This window comes from Gymnoscopelus microlampas, assembly GCF_963454915.1.
Source record: "Gymnoscopelus microlampas genome assembly, chromosome: 21".
Taxonomy (NCBI): domain Eukaryota; kingdom Metazoa; phylum Chordata; class Actinopteri; order Myctophiformes; family Myctophidae; genus Gymnoscopelus; species Gymnoscopelus microlampas.
Window position 1 is genome coordinate 23,861,603 of NC_139958.1, and position 17,141 is coordinate 23,878,743.

At 37.7% G+C, this 17,141-nt stretch overlaps 1 protein-coding gene across 5 annotated transcripts; it reads left to right on the forward strand.

Annotated features, from left to right (window-relative positions):
* The first annotated feature begins 11,904 nt into the window (after positions 1 to 11,904).
* LOC311038425 (uncharacterized protein) lies at positions 11,905 to 17,109 on the forward strand. Of its 5 annotated transcripts, XM_084047946.1 has the most exons (15): positions 11,905 to 12,042; positions 12,254 to 12,307; positions 12,409 to 12,438; positions 12,940 to 12,969; positions 13,071 to 13,106; positions 13,230 to 13,250; positions 13,584 to 13,616; positions 13,732 to 13,779; positions 13,908 to 13,928; positions 14,350 to 14,397; positions 14,887 to 14,925; positions 15,094 to 15,123; positions 15,454 to 15,471; positions 15,827 to 15,880; positions 16,849 to 17,109. In XM_084047946.1, exons 1-15 carry the CDS (start codon positions 11,988 to 11,990, stop codon positions 16,860 to 16,862), a joined length of 531 nt encoding a protein of 176 aa, XP_083904072.1. In that variant the 5' UTR covers positions 11,905 to 11,987; the 3' UTR covers positions 16,863 to 17,109. The 5 variants fall into 5 exon arrangements, with proteins under 5 accessions (XP_083904072.1, XP_083904073.1, XP_083904074.1 ...); XM_084047947.1 differs by lacking the exon at positions 15,454 to 15,471; XM_084047948.1 differs by lacking the exon at positions 15,454 to 15,471 and having other exon boundaries at positions 14,890 to 14,925.
* Positions 17,110 to 17,141: the final 32 nt, after the last annotated feature.

A 17,141-nucleotide genomic window follows, 5' to 3' on the forward strand; every position in this document is an offset into this window, starting at 1 on the left:
GAAAAAATATCAAGCATGCATGTCCACAGTAAGGTGGAATTTTTGAACTGTGAATGGAGTTTCTAGGTGAACGTGTTTTTTTGAGGTCCCTATAGCCTAACCCTAACCTTCCATCCGCCTCCATTCTAAATCTCTGAACTTTTAAAGGAGTACAATTCTAAAACTATGCAACATTTCAAAGATTCCTTTTCAGGCAAACATGTCCAGAGTAAGACGAACATTTTAAAGTATGAATGAGGTTACTAGGCGTAAGTATGTAGTTGTAAGCCTGCCTTTAAATGTCCATTGCCGCATCGACAATGAATGGGGCGCTTAAAGTTAAATATCTCCAAAACTACAAATGATTTCAAAAGAAAAAATATCAAGCATGCATGTCCACAGTAAGGTGGAATTTTTGAACTGTGAATGGAGTTTCTAGGTGAACGTGTTTTTTTGAGGTCCCTATAGCCTAACCCTAACCTTCCATCCGCCTCCATTCTAAATCTCTGAACTTTTAAAGGAGTACAATTCTAAAACTATGCAACATTTCAAAGATTCCTTTTCAGGCAAACATGTCCAGAGTAAGACGAACATTTTAAAGTATGAATGAGGTTACTAGGCGTAAGTATGTAGTTGTAAGCCTGCCTTTAAATGTCCATTGCCGCATCGACAATGAATGGGGCGCTTAAAGTTAAATATCTCCAAAACTACAAATGATTTCAAAAGAAAAAATCTCAAGCATGCATGTCCACAGTAAGGTGGAATTTTTGAACTGTGAATGGAGTTTCTAGGTGAACGTGTTTTTTTGAGGTCCCTATAGCCTAACCCTAACCTTCCATCCGCCTCCATTCTAAATCTCTGAACTTTTAAAGGAGTACAATTCTAAAACTATGCAACATTTCAAAGATTCCTTTTCAGGCAAACATGTCCAGAGTAAGACGAACATTTTAAAGTATGAATGAGGTTACTAGGCGTAAGTATGTAGTTGTAAGCCTGCCTTTAAATGTCCATTGCCGCATCGACAATGAATGGGGCGCTTAAAGTTAAATATCTCCAAAACTACAAATGATTTCAAAAGAAAAAATCTCAAGCATGCATGTCCACAGTAAGGTGGAATTTTTGAACTGTGAATGGAGTTTCTAGGTGAAAGTGTTTTTTTGAGGTCCCAAATTCGTCCATCGACCTCCATTCTAAATCTCTGAACTTTTAAAGGAGTACAATTCTAAAACTATGCAACATTTCAAAGATTCCTTTTCAGGCAAACGTGTCCAGAGTAAGACGAACATTTTAAAGTATGAATGAGGTTACTAGGCGTAAGTATGTAGTTGTAAGCCTGCCTTTAAATGTCCATTGCCGCATCGACAATGAATGGGGCGCTTAAAGTTAAATATCTCCAAAACTACAAATGATTTCAAAAGAAAAAATCTCAAGCATGCATGTCCACAGTAAGGTGGAATTTTTGAACTGTGAATGGAGTTTCTAGGTGAAAGTGTTTTTTTGAGGTCCCAAATTCGTCCATCGACCTCCATTCTAAATCTCTGAACTTTTAAAGGAGTACAATTCTAAAACTATTAAACATTTCAAAGATTCCCTTTCAGGCAAACATGTCCACAGTAAGATGAACATTTTAAAGTTTGAATGGGGTTTCTATTCTATATATGACATTTTGAATCATTACAGTCAGTTCACCTTCTTTTGGGTCTTGAGTCGAACCAATTACTCCCGCGGAGACATCAAATTTCTCTTTTGGGCCTTGAGTCTTGGGACTCATGGCCCAAAAGAGAAATTTGATGTCTCCGCGGGAGTAATTGGTTCGACTCAAGACTCTTTTGGGTCTTGAGTCTTGGGAAAGAAAAAAAAGTGTGCCAGTTGGATTTGAACCAGGAATCTTCTGGTTGCAAGTCCTGTATCTAAACCACTGCACCACAGAGGTCCTTACATGTTCTGTTGACTTGCGTGGAATTTGTATGAAAGATTATATAAAGGTAAAAGCCCCAGGTAAAAGTTAGAAAGATGTCCTTGCGAGATTTGAACTCAGGACCTTCAGTGTGTAAGGCCTGAATCTTAACCACTGCTCCATCATGGTACATACTTTCTATGGTGTCTTACACGCTGTTCAGTGAAAGATCAGATAAAGGTGCAAGAGTCAGGTATTTGTTGGAGACCTGTCCTGGTTGGATTTGAACCGGTAACCTTCTGGTTGCAGGTCCTGTATCTAAACCACTGCACCACAGAGGTTCTGACTTATTCTGTTAACTTAGCCTTGAAAACTTTGTACCCTTTTCCCTTTAAATATCCATTGCCATTGACAATGCATTAGGCGCTTAAAGTTAAATATTTCAAAAACTACAAATCATTTCAAAGTAAAACATCTCAAGGATGCATGTCCACAGAAGGGGGAATTTTTGAACTGTGAATGGAGTTTCTAGGTGAAAGTGTTTTTTTGAGGTCCCAAAACCTTCCATCCGCCAACATTCAAAAACTCTGAACTTTTAAAGGAGTACAATTCTAAAAATATGCAACATTTCAAAGATTCCTTTTCAGGCAAACATGTCCAGAGTAAGATGAACATTTTAAAGTATGAATGAGGTTACTAGGCGTAAGTATGTAGTTGTAAGCCTGCCTTTAAATGTCCATTGCCGCATCGACAATGAATGAAACCAGGTTTCCTGGTGGAACTTTTAAAGGAGTACAATTCTAAAACTATGCAACATTTCAAAGATTCCTTTTCAGGCAAACATGTCCAGAGTAAGATGAACATTTTAAAGTATGAATGAGGTTACTAGGCGTAAGTATGTACTTGGGGCAACGGATAAATTGACTGATATCCGTAGAATAACTTGTAGGAGTGTCCTGGTTCAAATCCAGTCACCACCTTAGTAACTGAAACCGAATCTGGCCAATTCGGTCTCTTCGGACAGATGCTCTACCAGTTTAGCTATGCTGTTGGCTGAGAGTTACAGGTTTCCTGGTGGAACTTTTAAAGGAGTACAATTCTAAAACTATGCAACATTTCAAAGATTCCTTTTCAGGCAAACATGTCCAGAGTAAGACGAACATTTTAAAGTATGAATGAGGTTACTAGGCGTAAGTATGTAGTTGTAAGCCTGCCTTTAAATGTCCATTGCCGCATCGACAATGAATGGGGCGCTTAAAGTTAAATATCTCCAAAACTACAAATGATTTCAAAAGAAAAAATCTCAAGCATGCATGTCCACAGTAAGGTGGAATTTTTGAACTGTGAATGGAGTTTCTAGGTGAACGTGTTTTTTTGAGGTCCCTATAGCCTAACCCTAACCTTCCATCCGCCTCCATTCTAAATCTCTGAACTTTTAAAGGAGTACAATTCTAAAACTATGCAACATTTCAAAGATTCCTTTTCAGGCAAACATGTCCAGAGTAAGACGAACATTTTAAAGTATGAATGAGGTTACTAGGCGTAAGTATGTAGTTGTAAGCCTGCCTTTAAATGTCCATTGCCGCATCGACAATGAATGAAACCAGGTTTCCTGGTGGAACTTTTAAAGGAGTACAATTCTAAAACTATGCAACATTTCAAAGATTCCTTTTCAGGCAAACATGTCCAGAGTAAGATGAACATTTTAAAGTATGAATGAGGTTACTAGGCGTAAGTATGTACTTGGGGCAACGGATAAATTGACTGATATCCGTAGAATAACTTGTAGGAGTGTCCTGGTTCAAATCCAGTCACCACCTTAGTAACTGAAACCGAATCTGGCCAATTCGGTCTCTTCGGACAGATGCTCTACCAGTTTAGCTATGCTGTTGGCTGAGAGTTACAGGTTTCCTGGTGGAACTTTTAAAGGAGTACAATTCTAAAACTATGCAACATTTCAAAGATTCCTTTTCAGGCAAACATGTCCAGAGTAAGACGAACATTTTAAAGTATGAATGAGGTTACTAGGCGTAAGTATGTAGTTGTAAGCCTGCCTTTAAATGTCCATTGCCGCATCGACAATGAATGGGGCGCTTAAAGTTAAATATCTCCAAAACTACAAATGATTTCAAAAGAAAAAATCTCAAGCATGCATGTCCACAGTAAGGTGGAATTTTTGAACTGTGAATGGAGTTTCTAGGTGAACGTGTTTTTTTGAGGTCCCTATAGCCTAACCCTAACCTTCCATCCGCCTCCATTCTAAATCTCTGAACTTTTAAAGGAGTACAATTCTAAAACTATGCAACATTTCAAAGATTCCTTTTCAGGCAAACATGTCCAGAGTAAGACGAACATTTTAAAGTATGAATGAGGTTACTAGGCGTAAGTATGTAGTTGTAAGCCTGCCTTTAAATGTCCATTGCCGCATCGACAATGAATGAAACCAGGTTTCCTGGTGGAACTTTTAAAGGAGTACAATTCTAAAACTATGCAACATTTCAAAGATTCCTTTTCAGGCAAACATGTCCAGAGTAAGATGAACATTTTAAAGTATGAATGAGGTTACTAGGCGTAAGTATGTACTTGGGGCAACGGATAAATTGACTGATATCCGTAGAATAACTTGTAGGAGTGTCCTGGTTCAAATCCAGTCACCACCTTAGTAACTGAAACCGAATCTGGCCAATTCGGTCTCTTCGGACAGATGCTCTACCAGTTTAGCTATGCTGTTGGCTGAGAGTTACAGGTTTCCTGGTGGAACTTTTAAAGGAGTACAATTCTAAAACTATGCAACATTTCAAAGATTCCTTTTCAGGCAAACATGTCCAGAGTAAGACGAACATTTTAAAGTATGAATGAGGTTACTAGGCGTAAGTATGTAGTTGTAAGCCTGCCTTTAAATGTCCATTGCCGCATCGACAATGAATGGGGCGCTTAAAGTTAAATATCTCCAAAACTACAAATGATTTCAAAAGAAAAAATCTCAAGCATGCATGTCCACAGTAAGGTGGAATTTTTGAACTGTGAATGGAGTTTCTAGGTGAACGTGTTTTTTTGAGGTCCCTATAGCCTAACCCTAACCTTCCATCCGCCTCCATTCTAAATCTCTGAACTTTTAAAGGAGTACAATTCTAAAACTATGCAACATTTCAAAGATTCCTTTTCAGGCAAACATGTCCAGAGTAAGACGAACATTTTAAAGTATGAATGAGGTTACTAGGCGTAAGTATGTAGTTGTAAGCCTGCCTTTAAATGTCCATTGCCGCATCGACAATGAATGGGGCGCTTAAAGTTAAATATCTCCAAAACTACAAATGATTTCAAAAGAAAAAATATCAAGCATGCATGTCCACAGTAAGGTGGAATTTTTGAACTGTGAATGGAGTTTCTAGGTGAACGTGTTTTTTTGAGGTCCCTATAGCCTAACCCTAACCTTCCATCCGCCTCCATTCTAAATCTCTGAACTTTTAAAGGAGTACAATTCTAAAACTATGCAACATTTCAAAGATTCCTTTTCAGGCAAACATGTCCAGAGTAAGACGAACATTTTAAAGTATGAATGAGGTTACTAGGCGTAAGTATGTAGTTGTAAGCCTGCCTTTAAATGTCCATTGCCGCATCGACAATGAATGGGGCGCTTAAAGTTAAATATCTCCAAAACTACAAATGATTTCAAAAGAAAAAATATCAAGCATGCATGTCCACAGTAAGGTGGAATTTTTGAACTGTGAATGGAGTTTCTAGGTGAACGTGTTTTTTTGAGGTCCCTATAGCCTAACCCTAACCTTCCATCCGCCTCCATTCTAAATCTCTGAACTTTTAAAGGAGTACAATTCTAAAACTATGCAACATTTCAAAGATTCCTTTTCAGGCAAACATGTCCAGAGTAAGACGAACATTTTAAAGTATGAATGAGGTTACTAGGCGTAAGTATGTAGTTGTAAGCCTGCCTTTAAATGTCCATTGCCGCATCGACAATGAATGGGGCGCTTAAAGTTAAATATCTCCAAAACTACAAATGATTTCAAAAGAAAAAATCTCAAGCATGCATGTCCACAGTAAGGTGGAATTTTTGAACTGTGAATGGAGTTTCTAGGTGAACGTGTTTTTTTGAGGTCCCTATAGCCTAACCCTAACCTTCCATCCGCCTCCATTCTAAATCTCTGAACTTTTAAAGGAGTACAATTCTAAAACTATGCAACATTTCAAAGATTCCTTTTCAGGCAAACATGTCCAGAGTAAGACGAACATTTTAAAGTATGAATGAGGTTACTAGGCGTAAGTATGTAGTTGTAAGCCTGCCTTTAAATGTCCATTGCCGCATCGACAATGAATGGGGCGCTTAAAGTTAAATATCTCCAAAACTACAAATGATTTCAAAAGAAAAAATCTCAAGCATGCATGTCCACAGTAAGGTGGAATTTTTGAACTGTGAATGGAGTTTCTAGGTGAACGTGTTTTTTTGAGGACCCTATAGCCTAACCCTAACCTTCCATCCGCCTCCATTCTAAATCTCTGAACTTTTAAAGGAGTACAATTCTAAAACTATGCAACATTTCAAAGATTCCTTTTCAGGCAAACATGTCCAGAGTAAGACGAACATTTTAAAGTATGAATGAGGTTACTAGGCGTAAGTATGTAGTTGTAAGCCTGCCTTTAAATGTCCATTGCCGCATCGACAATGAATGGGGCGCTTAAAGTTAAATATCTCCAAAACTACAAATGATTTCAAAAGAAAAAATCTCAAGCATGCATGTCCACAGTAAGGTGGATTTTTTGAACTGTGAATGGAGTTTCTAGGTGAACGTGTTTTTTTGAGGTCCCTATAGCCTAACCCTAACCTTCCATCCGCCTCCATTCTAAATCTCTGAACTTTTAAAGGAGTACAATTCTAAAACTATGCAACATTTCAAAGATTCCTTTTCAGGCAAACATGTCCAGAGTAAGACGAACATTTTAAAGTATGAATGAGGTTACTAGGCGTAAGTATGTAGTTGTAAGCCTGCCTTTAAATGTCCATTGCCGCATCGACAATGAATGGGGCGCTTAAAGTTAAATATCTCCAAAACTACAAATGATTTCAAAAGAAAAAATCTCAAGCATGCATGTCCACAGTAAGGTGGAATTTTTGAACTGTGAATGGAGTTTCTAGGTGAAAGTGTTTTTTTGAGGTCCCAAATTCGTCCATCGACCTCCATTCTAAATCTCTGAACTTTTAAAGGAGTACAATTCTAAAACTATTAAACATTTCAAAGATTCCCTTTCAGGCAAACATGTCCACAGTAAGATGAACATTTTAAAGTTTGAATGGGGTTTCTATTCTATATATGACATTTTGAATCATTACAGTCAGTTCACCTTCTTTTGGGTCTTGAGTCGAACCAATTACTCCCGCGGAGACATCAAATTTCTCTTTTGGGCCTTGAGTCTTGGGACTCATGGCCCAAAAGAGAAATTTGATGTCTCCGCGGGAGTAATTGGTTCGACTCAAGACTCTTTTGGGTCTTGAGTCTTGGGAAAGAAAAAAAAGTGTGCCAGTTGGATTTGAACCAGGAATCTTCTGGTTGCAAGTCCTGTATCTAAACCACTGCACCACAGAGGTCCTTACATGTTCTGTTGACTTGCGTGGAATTTGTCTGAAAGATTATATAAAGGTAAAAGCCCCAGGTAAAAGTTAGAAAGATGTCCTTGCGAGATTTGAACTCAGGACCTTCAGTGTGTAAGGCCTGAATCTTAACCACTGCTCCATCATGGTACATACTTTCTATGGTGTCTTACACGCTGTTCAGTGAAAGATCAGATAAAGGTGCAAGAGTCAGGTAATTGTTGGAGACCTGTCCTGGTTGGATTTGAACCGGTAACCTTCTGGTTGCAGGTCCTGTATCTAAACCACTGCACCACAGAGGTTCTGACTTGTTCTGTTAACTTAGCCTTGAAAACTTTGTACCCTTTTCCCTTTAAATATCCATTGCCATTGACAATGCATTAGGCGCTTAAAGTTAAATATTTCAAAAACTACAAATCATTTCAAAGTAAAACATCTCAAGGATGCATGTCCACAGTAAGGGGGAATTTTTGAACTGTGAATTGAGTTTCTAGGTGAAAGTGTTTTTTTGAGGTCCCAAAACCTTCCATCCGCCTCCATTCTAAATCTCTGAACTTTTAAAGGAGTACAATTCTAAAACTATGCAACATTTCAAAGATTCCTTTTCAGGCAAACATGTCCAGAGTAAGATGAACATTTTAAAGTATGAATGAGGTTACTAGGCGTAAGTATGTAGTTGTAAGCCTGCCTTTAAATGTCCATTGCCGCATCGACAATGAATGGGGCGCTTAAAGTTAAATATCTCCATAACTACAATTTTTTTTTTTTTAAAGTTTCTCAAGCATGCATGTCCACAGTAAGGTGGAATTTTTGAACTGTGAATGGAGTTTCTAGGTGAAAGTGTTTTTTAAGGTCCCAAAACCTTCCATCCGCCTCCATTCTAAATCTCTGAACATTTAAAGGAGTACAATTCTAAAACTATGCAACATTTCAAAGATTCCTTTTCAGGCAAACATGTCCACAGTAAGATGAACATTTTAAAGTATGAATGAGGTTACTAGGTGTGAGAATGAGCCCTTTTGCGGCTGGAAGCAGTACAGAGGCGTTTGTAAAGTGCAACCAAAAGGTGTGTTTATTCACCGACATCAAACAAGACAATACAGGAGCTCCAATACAGGTGACAGACATGGTGTTGCCTGGCTTTCATTCTACCTCTAACTAAACAGGCTTGTTACTGGCAGCATTTTATACTCAGCTGGAGCAGCTCAGGCAATTAAGACTCCACCATTTCAAGGGGTAGATAAACAGATATACAAATACAGAAATATATAAATACAGAAATACATATAACATTAACTCATAAAATATCTTAAAACTCCATGAACTACACCACTAATGATTCTCATACTACAACTTTACACAAGATCCCTCACAATTCCAAATACACATTATAACCCCCCTCTGCCCTTCTGACTTGGTCCAGCCCAATTACACTGGCAAACAGAACAGCCCACTTTGGTACATGTTAAGTTTTCAATCATTACTCAGCATTACCCATATTGCACCTCTCACACATTCCACTTAGTCTCTATTGCACTCATATTACACCAATTGCACTTGCCAGATATCACCAAACATGTTGTCTCCATAGGTGGACTAGTTAGCTGAGTGGCCAGCTCAGCTGGACAGGACACATCTCAAATGTTCAGTTAAATGTAATCAACAATAAAATGACTGCATTCCTTTCTGTGCAAACTACAATGTGCAAATTATGCCGTGCAAATACTAAAGTGACCATATGCTATGCAATTAATCCATCCATAAATAAAGGTTACAATGTACATGTGCAAATGGCAAGTAACAGAGGACCTCTCTGTTACACTAGGCGTAAGTATGTAGTTGTAAGCCTGCCTTTAAATGTCCATTGCCGCATCGACAATACATGGGGCGCTTAAAGTTAAATATCTCCAAAACTACACTTTTTTTTTTTTTTTAAATCTCAAGCATGCATGTCCACAGTAAGGTGGAATTTTTGAACTGTGAATGTCCTGAGCTCCAGAGCTCGATGAATGTTAGGGACCAAAGAAAGTGTCACTACAAAGTACTACCAATCAACTCTAAATTGCCTGAAACGTTCTCCTAACAGGTTTTCGGGGGGACGATTTTGGCCTCCACACTTAGTGATTTTTTCGGATTTAACTTTTGTTTCGGTTTCGTTTCGGTAGTGACACAATGGTGAAAAAATAAATGTACTAAGTCCAGAGCTCAATGAATGTTAGGGACCAAAAAAAGAGTCACAAAAAAGTCACTACCAATCAACTTTAAATTGCCTGAAACGTACTCCTAACAGGTTTTTGGGGGAACATTTTTTTTTCCGTTTCGGTAGTGTCACTTCCGAAATGGAAAAAACATTTCCAAGTCCAGAGCTCGATGAATGTTAGGGACCAAAAAAAAAGTCACAAAAAAGTCACTACCAATCAACTTTAAATTGCCTGAAACGTACTCCTAACAGGTTTTTGGGGGAACATTTTTTTTTCCGTTTCGGTAGTGTCACTACCGAAACGGAAAAAAATGTCTAAGTCCAGAGCTCGATGAATGTTAGGGACCAAAAAAAAAGTCACAAAAAAGTCACTACCAATCAACTTTAAATTGCCTGAAACGTACTCCTAACAGGTTTTTGGAGGAACAATTTTTTTTCCGTTTCGGTAGTGTCACTACCGAAACGGAAAAAAAATGTCTAAGTCCAGAGCTCGATGAATGTTAGGGACCAAAAAAAAAGTCACTACCAATCAACTTTAAATTGCCTGAAACGTACTCCTAACAGGTTTTTGGGGGAACATTTTTTTTTTCGTTTCGGTAGTGTCACTACCGAAACGGAAAAAAATGTCTAAGTCCAGAGCTCGATGAATGTTAGGGACCAAAAAAAAAGTCACAAAAAAGTCACTACCAATCGACTTTAAATTGCCTGAAACGTACTCCTAACAGGTTTTTGGGGGAACAATTTTTTTTTCGTTTCGTCTATGAGCAACAAAAACACACTTAAAGGACAACTTTGGTTTTTTACAACCAAGGTTTATATTTTAGCTTGTAATTAAAGTAAATAAATGATGAGTGTAATGTTTATTTTATTTACTGCTTTCTATAGTTTTAGCATTTTTTGCAATATTTTTTACAGTGGGCGGGGGCATTCTGTCCGGTGGCTAAATATGCCTTTTTTACACAATAAAAAAGGTCCGGTTGTCTGAGATGGCCAGATGTGAGTTATTGGGGGCTAGAAGAGCTACTGTAAATAATAATAAAGAAAACGCCGGGTTAATGTGTTAAAAAAATGCATATTTAGCCACCGGACAGAATGCCCCCGCCCACTGTGAAAACACTGTAAAAAAGATTGTGAAAATTGCTAAAAGTATAGAAAGCAGTAAATTTAACATTTTTAACACTCATCTTTTATTTACTTTAATTACAATCTAAAACATAAACATTGGTTGTAAAAAACCAAAGTTGTCCTTTAAAAGAGGATATCTCTGTGTTGGAAATTGGGATAATGCATCTCTCTAATATGCCTAACACCTGTTGAAGTGTTGCTTAATTGTTCAACCACCATCATTAAGACGCTGAATAGATTTGACTGGGTCGTTCACACTTGCTGTGTGTTGATGGCTTGTTAATGACTGTCATTGGTTCTAAATAGACCAAGGTGTTACTGGATTTGAATCCTTTCTATCATTTAAAGATAGTCACAAGGCATGACCCTCCCCTATTTTCCTCCAGGGACCCCCTTCTGTAAATTTCGACTGGTCCCTAAAGTATATCATTCAAAAGCACAAGTGGTTCAGGCAAAACAACAACAAAAAACTAATTGGTAGCTTGCTTTTCTTCAGTTCATTTTTGTGACTTGTGACTGTAACCTATTGTAAGTAAAGGAGGAGAGTGCCTTGTCCAACTAACAGCTACTGAATGCGATTCACAGTAAATTTGTCAGACATAATGTATTCCTTACTGTTTTTCTCTACTATTTTAAAACATTATTACTTTGTAGAAATTAGTATTTCACTTCAAGTCGTGTTTATGAGGTCAATAAAATTAGCTTTTAATCATTACAGCACATACGCAGGATTGAGGATACAACATTGTTTCCTTTGCATTATAAAAAGCACCAGTCGTTTTTGAGTACATGATGGAGGAATAGTCATGATAAATTATTCTGTGATGCCCACATTGCATGCTTAGGTTATGCTGTATGCCTTTCTTTTTTTCATTGTGGCAAACAGGAAATGAAAATTGTTTTGAGTACATGGGCTGAACATCTCGCCTCGTTTTCAACACAAACAGTTAGATCTCAAATAAAGGGCCGTGTGATGGAAAAGCTGACAATGGGTGCCATTGACAGGCTGAATAATGACACATCTGTGTGGTGACTAACCGGGATGTGCCACCCAGCTAGGTAGGGAGGGACAATGGTACCACAGCTGCCTGTCTATGCAAAGCATGTGATGTGAGCAAAGGTATAAGAGGTCTCACACAGACAAAACAACACAAATAACCATAACCAAACACAGAGCAAAGATGAGGTTTCTAGTGGCTATATTCCTTTTCCTTGCTGTGGCAGGATTCCACACTGGTAAGAATGAATAATTGTGTTCCTCTTTAGTTAAGGAGATTTAAACAAATATTGTAAACAAACGTAACAAGTAATCATTTTTCTGCTCAAGTATTTGTTTGCTCTAAGTCACGCTCTTAGTGAAATATACATTCACAACCATGTAAAGTATAATGCAGGTTGACTTAAGTTATCATTACAAGCCTGACCAATGTACTTATGACACCACTAGTTTTCCCTGCATCACTGGAATCTGCTCAGAAAGAAGATACAGCTGTTGAAGAAGGTAAGAGAGGCCATTCATGTTAAATCATTTGTAATAAATGTGCTAATAATAATGATGGTCTTGAGTGTATCCCTGAAATAAATCTAACCTTCTTTCTCCAGCAAGTGAGCTAACTGAGCTACAAAAAACAGGTAGGTCTACAGTGTACTGGTCTAACTGAAACAAAAGGAAAAGCATTTATTTCAGAAACAACATTTCAGAGTTTGATATTTTGTCAACTCTGCATACATCAAGTAGCATAATTAAGCGGTTATGCTTATGCAATATGCTGTAATATACTATGTTTCAGAGAATCTAACTCAGCATATTGAAAATGTGTGATATGTAAATGAGGACATGGAAAATAAATACATAATATGTAAATGAGCACATGCAAATAAATGCATAATGTGTTTATATAGGATATGGGAAATAATTGCACAATATGCAAATGATCATATGCCAAATACATGCAAAATAAATTATGTAAAATGAGGATATGCAAAAATAATGTCAAAATTTAAATGTGTCTCAATGTCACCTCTCCCAAGAATACTTTTTTGTTTTTCAGTTGTAACACAAGCTATCACTCGTATTGCTCAATTCCTGTTTTACACAAAGGGAAGACATTTTTGTCCATTTTCTCTCCTCAGATCAAATTGAGTCTGAAACTCAGGTGAATGGTAAGTTTGAAATGCAGTGACTATAGGTCCAGGACCATAACCCTTAAGCTCAAAGTAACTTCAAAGTAAATATGTCAATACATTCTTCCACAAATTTACAGATGAAAAGAGTGAGGAAGCAGATGCCCGTTACTTGGGTGAGCGAACTGAAGTGATGATGTTCATACAAAATTAATAATGGAAGGACTTTGTGTGGTAATGATGACAGACAGGGCCAGAGATTTTACATTCTACTTTCATTTGTTCCATTTATTTTATAGAGGCTGCTCAAGATAAATCTGGTAAGCCATTGTTAGTTTAGCCAGAATTTCATTATAATAACTAAATCATTAAAATCTCTAAAATAAAGTTTTTAGCAGAAGAAGACCAATATTATGTGATATGTATAAATGAGGAGAATAAATACATAAATGAGCATATGTGAAATATATGTTATGTCAAAAGAAGGTATGCTAACTGATGACATGAAATGTAAATATGTCTCAATGTCACCTCTCCTCTCCCTGTCAGAAATACCTTTTTTCCCCCGTTCAAGTTCAACACCAGATAAGGTTTGAATTGCTCAATTCCTGTTTTACATAAAGGGAAGACATTTAATTATTTTCTCTCCTCAGATCAAACTGAGTTTGAAACTACCCATGTGAAGGGTAAGTTTGAATGCAGTGACTATATGGTCCAGGACCATAAACCCTAAAAGCTAAAAGTAAAATTTGTAGAAAAACATTTACTTTTCAACTCTTTTCAACTCCTTTCAATTTACAGATGAGAAGAGTGAGGAAAAGAGTGAGGAATCAGATTCCCGTTACTTGGGTGAGCAAACTGATGTGATGTTCATGTATATATATAATGATTTTGTATGGTAATGGCAGACAGGGCCAGTCATTTTACTCTACTATTTGAGTCATTCTATTCTTTCATCTGCTCCATTTATTTTATAGAGGCTGCTCAAGATGAATCTGGTAACTATTTAGTCATTATTGCAATATAATAACTAAAACATTTTATTTAAAGCTGCACTATGTAACTTTCCTCTTCTACCCCGGATTAAACCCGGTTTCCTGCGCAAGTGCTGAAATGTTTACCATTGAGCTAGAGCCTGCCTTCTTGCTCAGGGGATAAATTGAATCTTGACCATCAGGTCAAAATTTGTGTCAGATCCTGTGTCTATGTGAGACATGACCTTTGACACGATCTAAATGTCTCAATAGAAGAGCAGGGAGACAAAATACAACCTGCCAATTGTATGTTATATTGTATTCACATAGGCTATACTCTACCATACAGATTGGACAAGATTTAATTCTATTCATTAAAAAAAGTTACATAGTGCCGCTTTAAGTTAAACACTATCTTTAAATTAATGTTGTTGTTTTTTAATAGAGGAGAAACAAGCTGAGACTGTGGATGACACCCAAGGTGACACCCAAGGTGTGTCTTCCATATTTAACACAAAGCATTCATATTTATATTCACTTTAGACCAGGGGTCTTCAACAGGGGGTCCGGGACCCCTAGGGGGTCCGCCAAATGTTTGTGTGGTGTGGAACATAGCCGATCTACAAGCACAGAGGCAAGGCGTTGTAAGCTTGTAGATCGGCTATTTTCGGAGAGTCGTGTAGAGGGAAAAATAGCAGACCAAGTACAGAGCCAACGATCAAGTTGACTAAATATTGAGGGTTTAAAGGTTCTATCTGAAAATACACCTTAACATGAATCCAGCTATCTATGAAATCTATTATTATTATTTAATCTGCAACGCAATTGTATACAATATGTAGTGGGGGTCCCTGCTTCATCTCTCTCTCAGCTAGGGGGGTCCTTGGCCTGAAACACCCTTGAAGACCCCTGCTTTAGACAGACCACATGTGATCTCTACAGCTTTATTCAGTGTTGCATAACTTTTACTGCTGTCTTCCAGCAGAGGGAGTTGGAAATGTTGGTGCTTCTACCAGTGAGGGTAGGTAGGGTCACTCTAGTTCATGTGAGTGCCTTAAGATGGCAATGAAGTTCTGTTGGGAGAAGTGCCGCAATTGTCTATAGAATGTCGGTTTGACTAACCCACATACACGTTTATTTAAAAGACAAAAAGTCTTAACCTTGTGAATCTTCCATGTGTCTTTCACAGAATCTTCTGAATCCACTGAGGACTCGGATGGTGAGCCTTACATCCCTCCATTAGCCTTGCTCCAGCCCCTGTAGCCTCTCATTCAGGAGTGTTTCTCATTGTGAGGTCCGGGGAGGTCCTCAGGGGTCCTTGAGGGGGGTTCCAGGGGGTCAACAGCATAAAAAATCATTTTAACCACTTTAACCCTTTTAAAACTTAGGCTGTTAAAAAATAGCTGATCTACAAGCTCAAAAAGCACCACGATGCAATGTTGATGTGTTGTTGTGAGCTTGTAGATCTGGTATTTCCTAAACAAAAATTTGGTTCATTGTATCATCTCAGCTACTTTGATTCTATACTGACTTCTGAATTTCTTGACAGGCTTGAGGCAGAAGCGAGGTTAGTGGAGTCTTCTTAGGTGTTGTAAAAAATAAGCTAAAATGACAAAAAAGGGAAAAAAACTACAATTATTGCACATTACATCAGTGTAACAATTCAAGTAGCGTCCCGACAGCACCTCCATAACCACTTAAGCCCGAACTATATTTTGTTGTAGGCCTAAGACAAATAGCGAAAATAGCCAATCTACAAGCTCATAACACATCCCATCGGGGGGATTTGTGATAATAAATACATTGAAATGTTGGTACATTTGTCCAAAATAGGGATTCCAGGGTTAATGTGGTTAATTTAGGTCTGAAAAGGCTTGCAATATGAACCTGATGTAATGTAATGGGTTGGTTGTTGTTTTTAGGTCTGGTTTTTGTTCCAGAGGACCAAGAGGCAGCGAAAGTTACGAGCAATTTGGGTAAGTCAAGAAAGTGAATGTGAATCCTACATTTGTCTTGTATGTTATAATCCTCCATTTTCTCATATGCTCACTACAGAGAAATTCACTAAGGATGCAACCAAGTAACAAGGTGAAAACTCCTTGGTAACAACTATATAAATATTTAAAGCGTGTGCCGATAATGTTCTGGTCTAATGATACACTAACATTATTGACCAGTTTAGTACTGTAAATGTTATCAAATTAAAATCTAATATTTAGATAGTCTCTTTTTTTATGTGTAATATGTTGAATATAGAATGAACTGATAAAGAACAATCTCTCGAGAAAGCAATGACAGTGTAATGGAGAAACCAAATTCAAGCAACAAGCAATCTTTTTCTTCTTAGATTTATAATAAATATGCAAAACTTTGCTCTGGACCAGAATATTTTGAAATCACAATAGAGTACCAAATAATAATATATAAGGACAAGGCCCTAGGATTGTTTATTTGAATGTGGTCTCCCTGTGAATCTAGGACAATAATCCAGGGCACTCATAGACACTTGTCCCCATTGTGCTTGATTTATACTGCATCATCTGCTTCAAGCGGAGTTATTTCAGGATCCAAGATGCACTGTCCCTCTCTTAACCCATTCTGTGCATTAAGGATACAAATGTAGTGGTGGTCAAGAGTACTGTCATGTTCTACTGCACATTCTGGCAGATCAGATTCACAGAACCGGGCAGCAACATATAACTTATTTAAAAAGTAAGTTAAGTATTTTAACTTGGATTCAAGAGGAAACTCCCTGATTTACAAGGTGTGTATGCATGCATGTATACTCATCAAGAGTGAGTCAGATCAGAAGATCATGAAAGGCACAAGACAGATGATTCATACACCTTTTTGTTAGAGAGCCACGGAAAAATACTGAAGTGAGGGCTTGTGATGTACAATACACCTAGCGTAAAGGAATCTATTGTCTCTTTCTGCGTCACAGCTGTAGTGGAGTGATGCAGCAATCCACAGGACACAAGGAGCCGCACGCAGACCCCAGCACTATTGAGTGCCTGATATGCACAATGTACTAAAACACTTCGTCAATAAAAGGGAACTATTCCACCTATCTATATAGCCGGTGTGATTTCCTGTGTGATTAGATAAGACTTGTTTTCATTCTAATTTTTTATCATTTTCAAGGTCATTTCTGAACACGTCATTGGGATTTGTAGAGATCGACACAACTATTGTTTTATGGTACTAAAAATGGACATCTTATTGTGGTAATCATGT

Excerpts from the sequence above, each read along its gene's own strand:
- LOC311038425 (XM_084047946.1), top strand. The coding sequence starts at position 11,988 with ATGAGGTTTCTAGTGGCTATATTCCTTTTCCTTGCTGTGGCAGGATTC. Across the intron at positions 12,439-12,939 it reads AACTGAGCTACAAAAAACAG|ATCAAATTGAGTCTGAAACT; the intron begins GTAGGTCTACAG and ends TTCTCTCCTCAG. Across the intron at positions 12,970-13,070 it reads GTCTGAAACTCAGGTGAATG|ATGAAAAGAGTGAGGAAGCA; the intron begins GTAAGTTTGAAA and ends ACAAATTTACAG.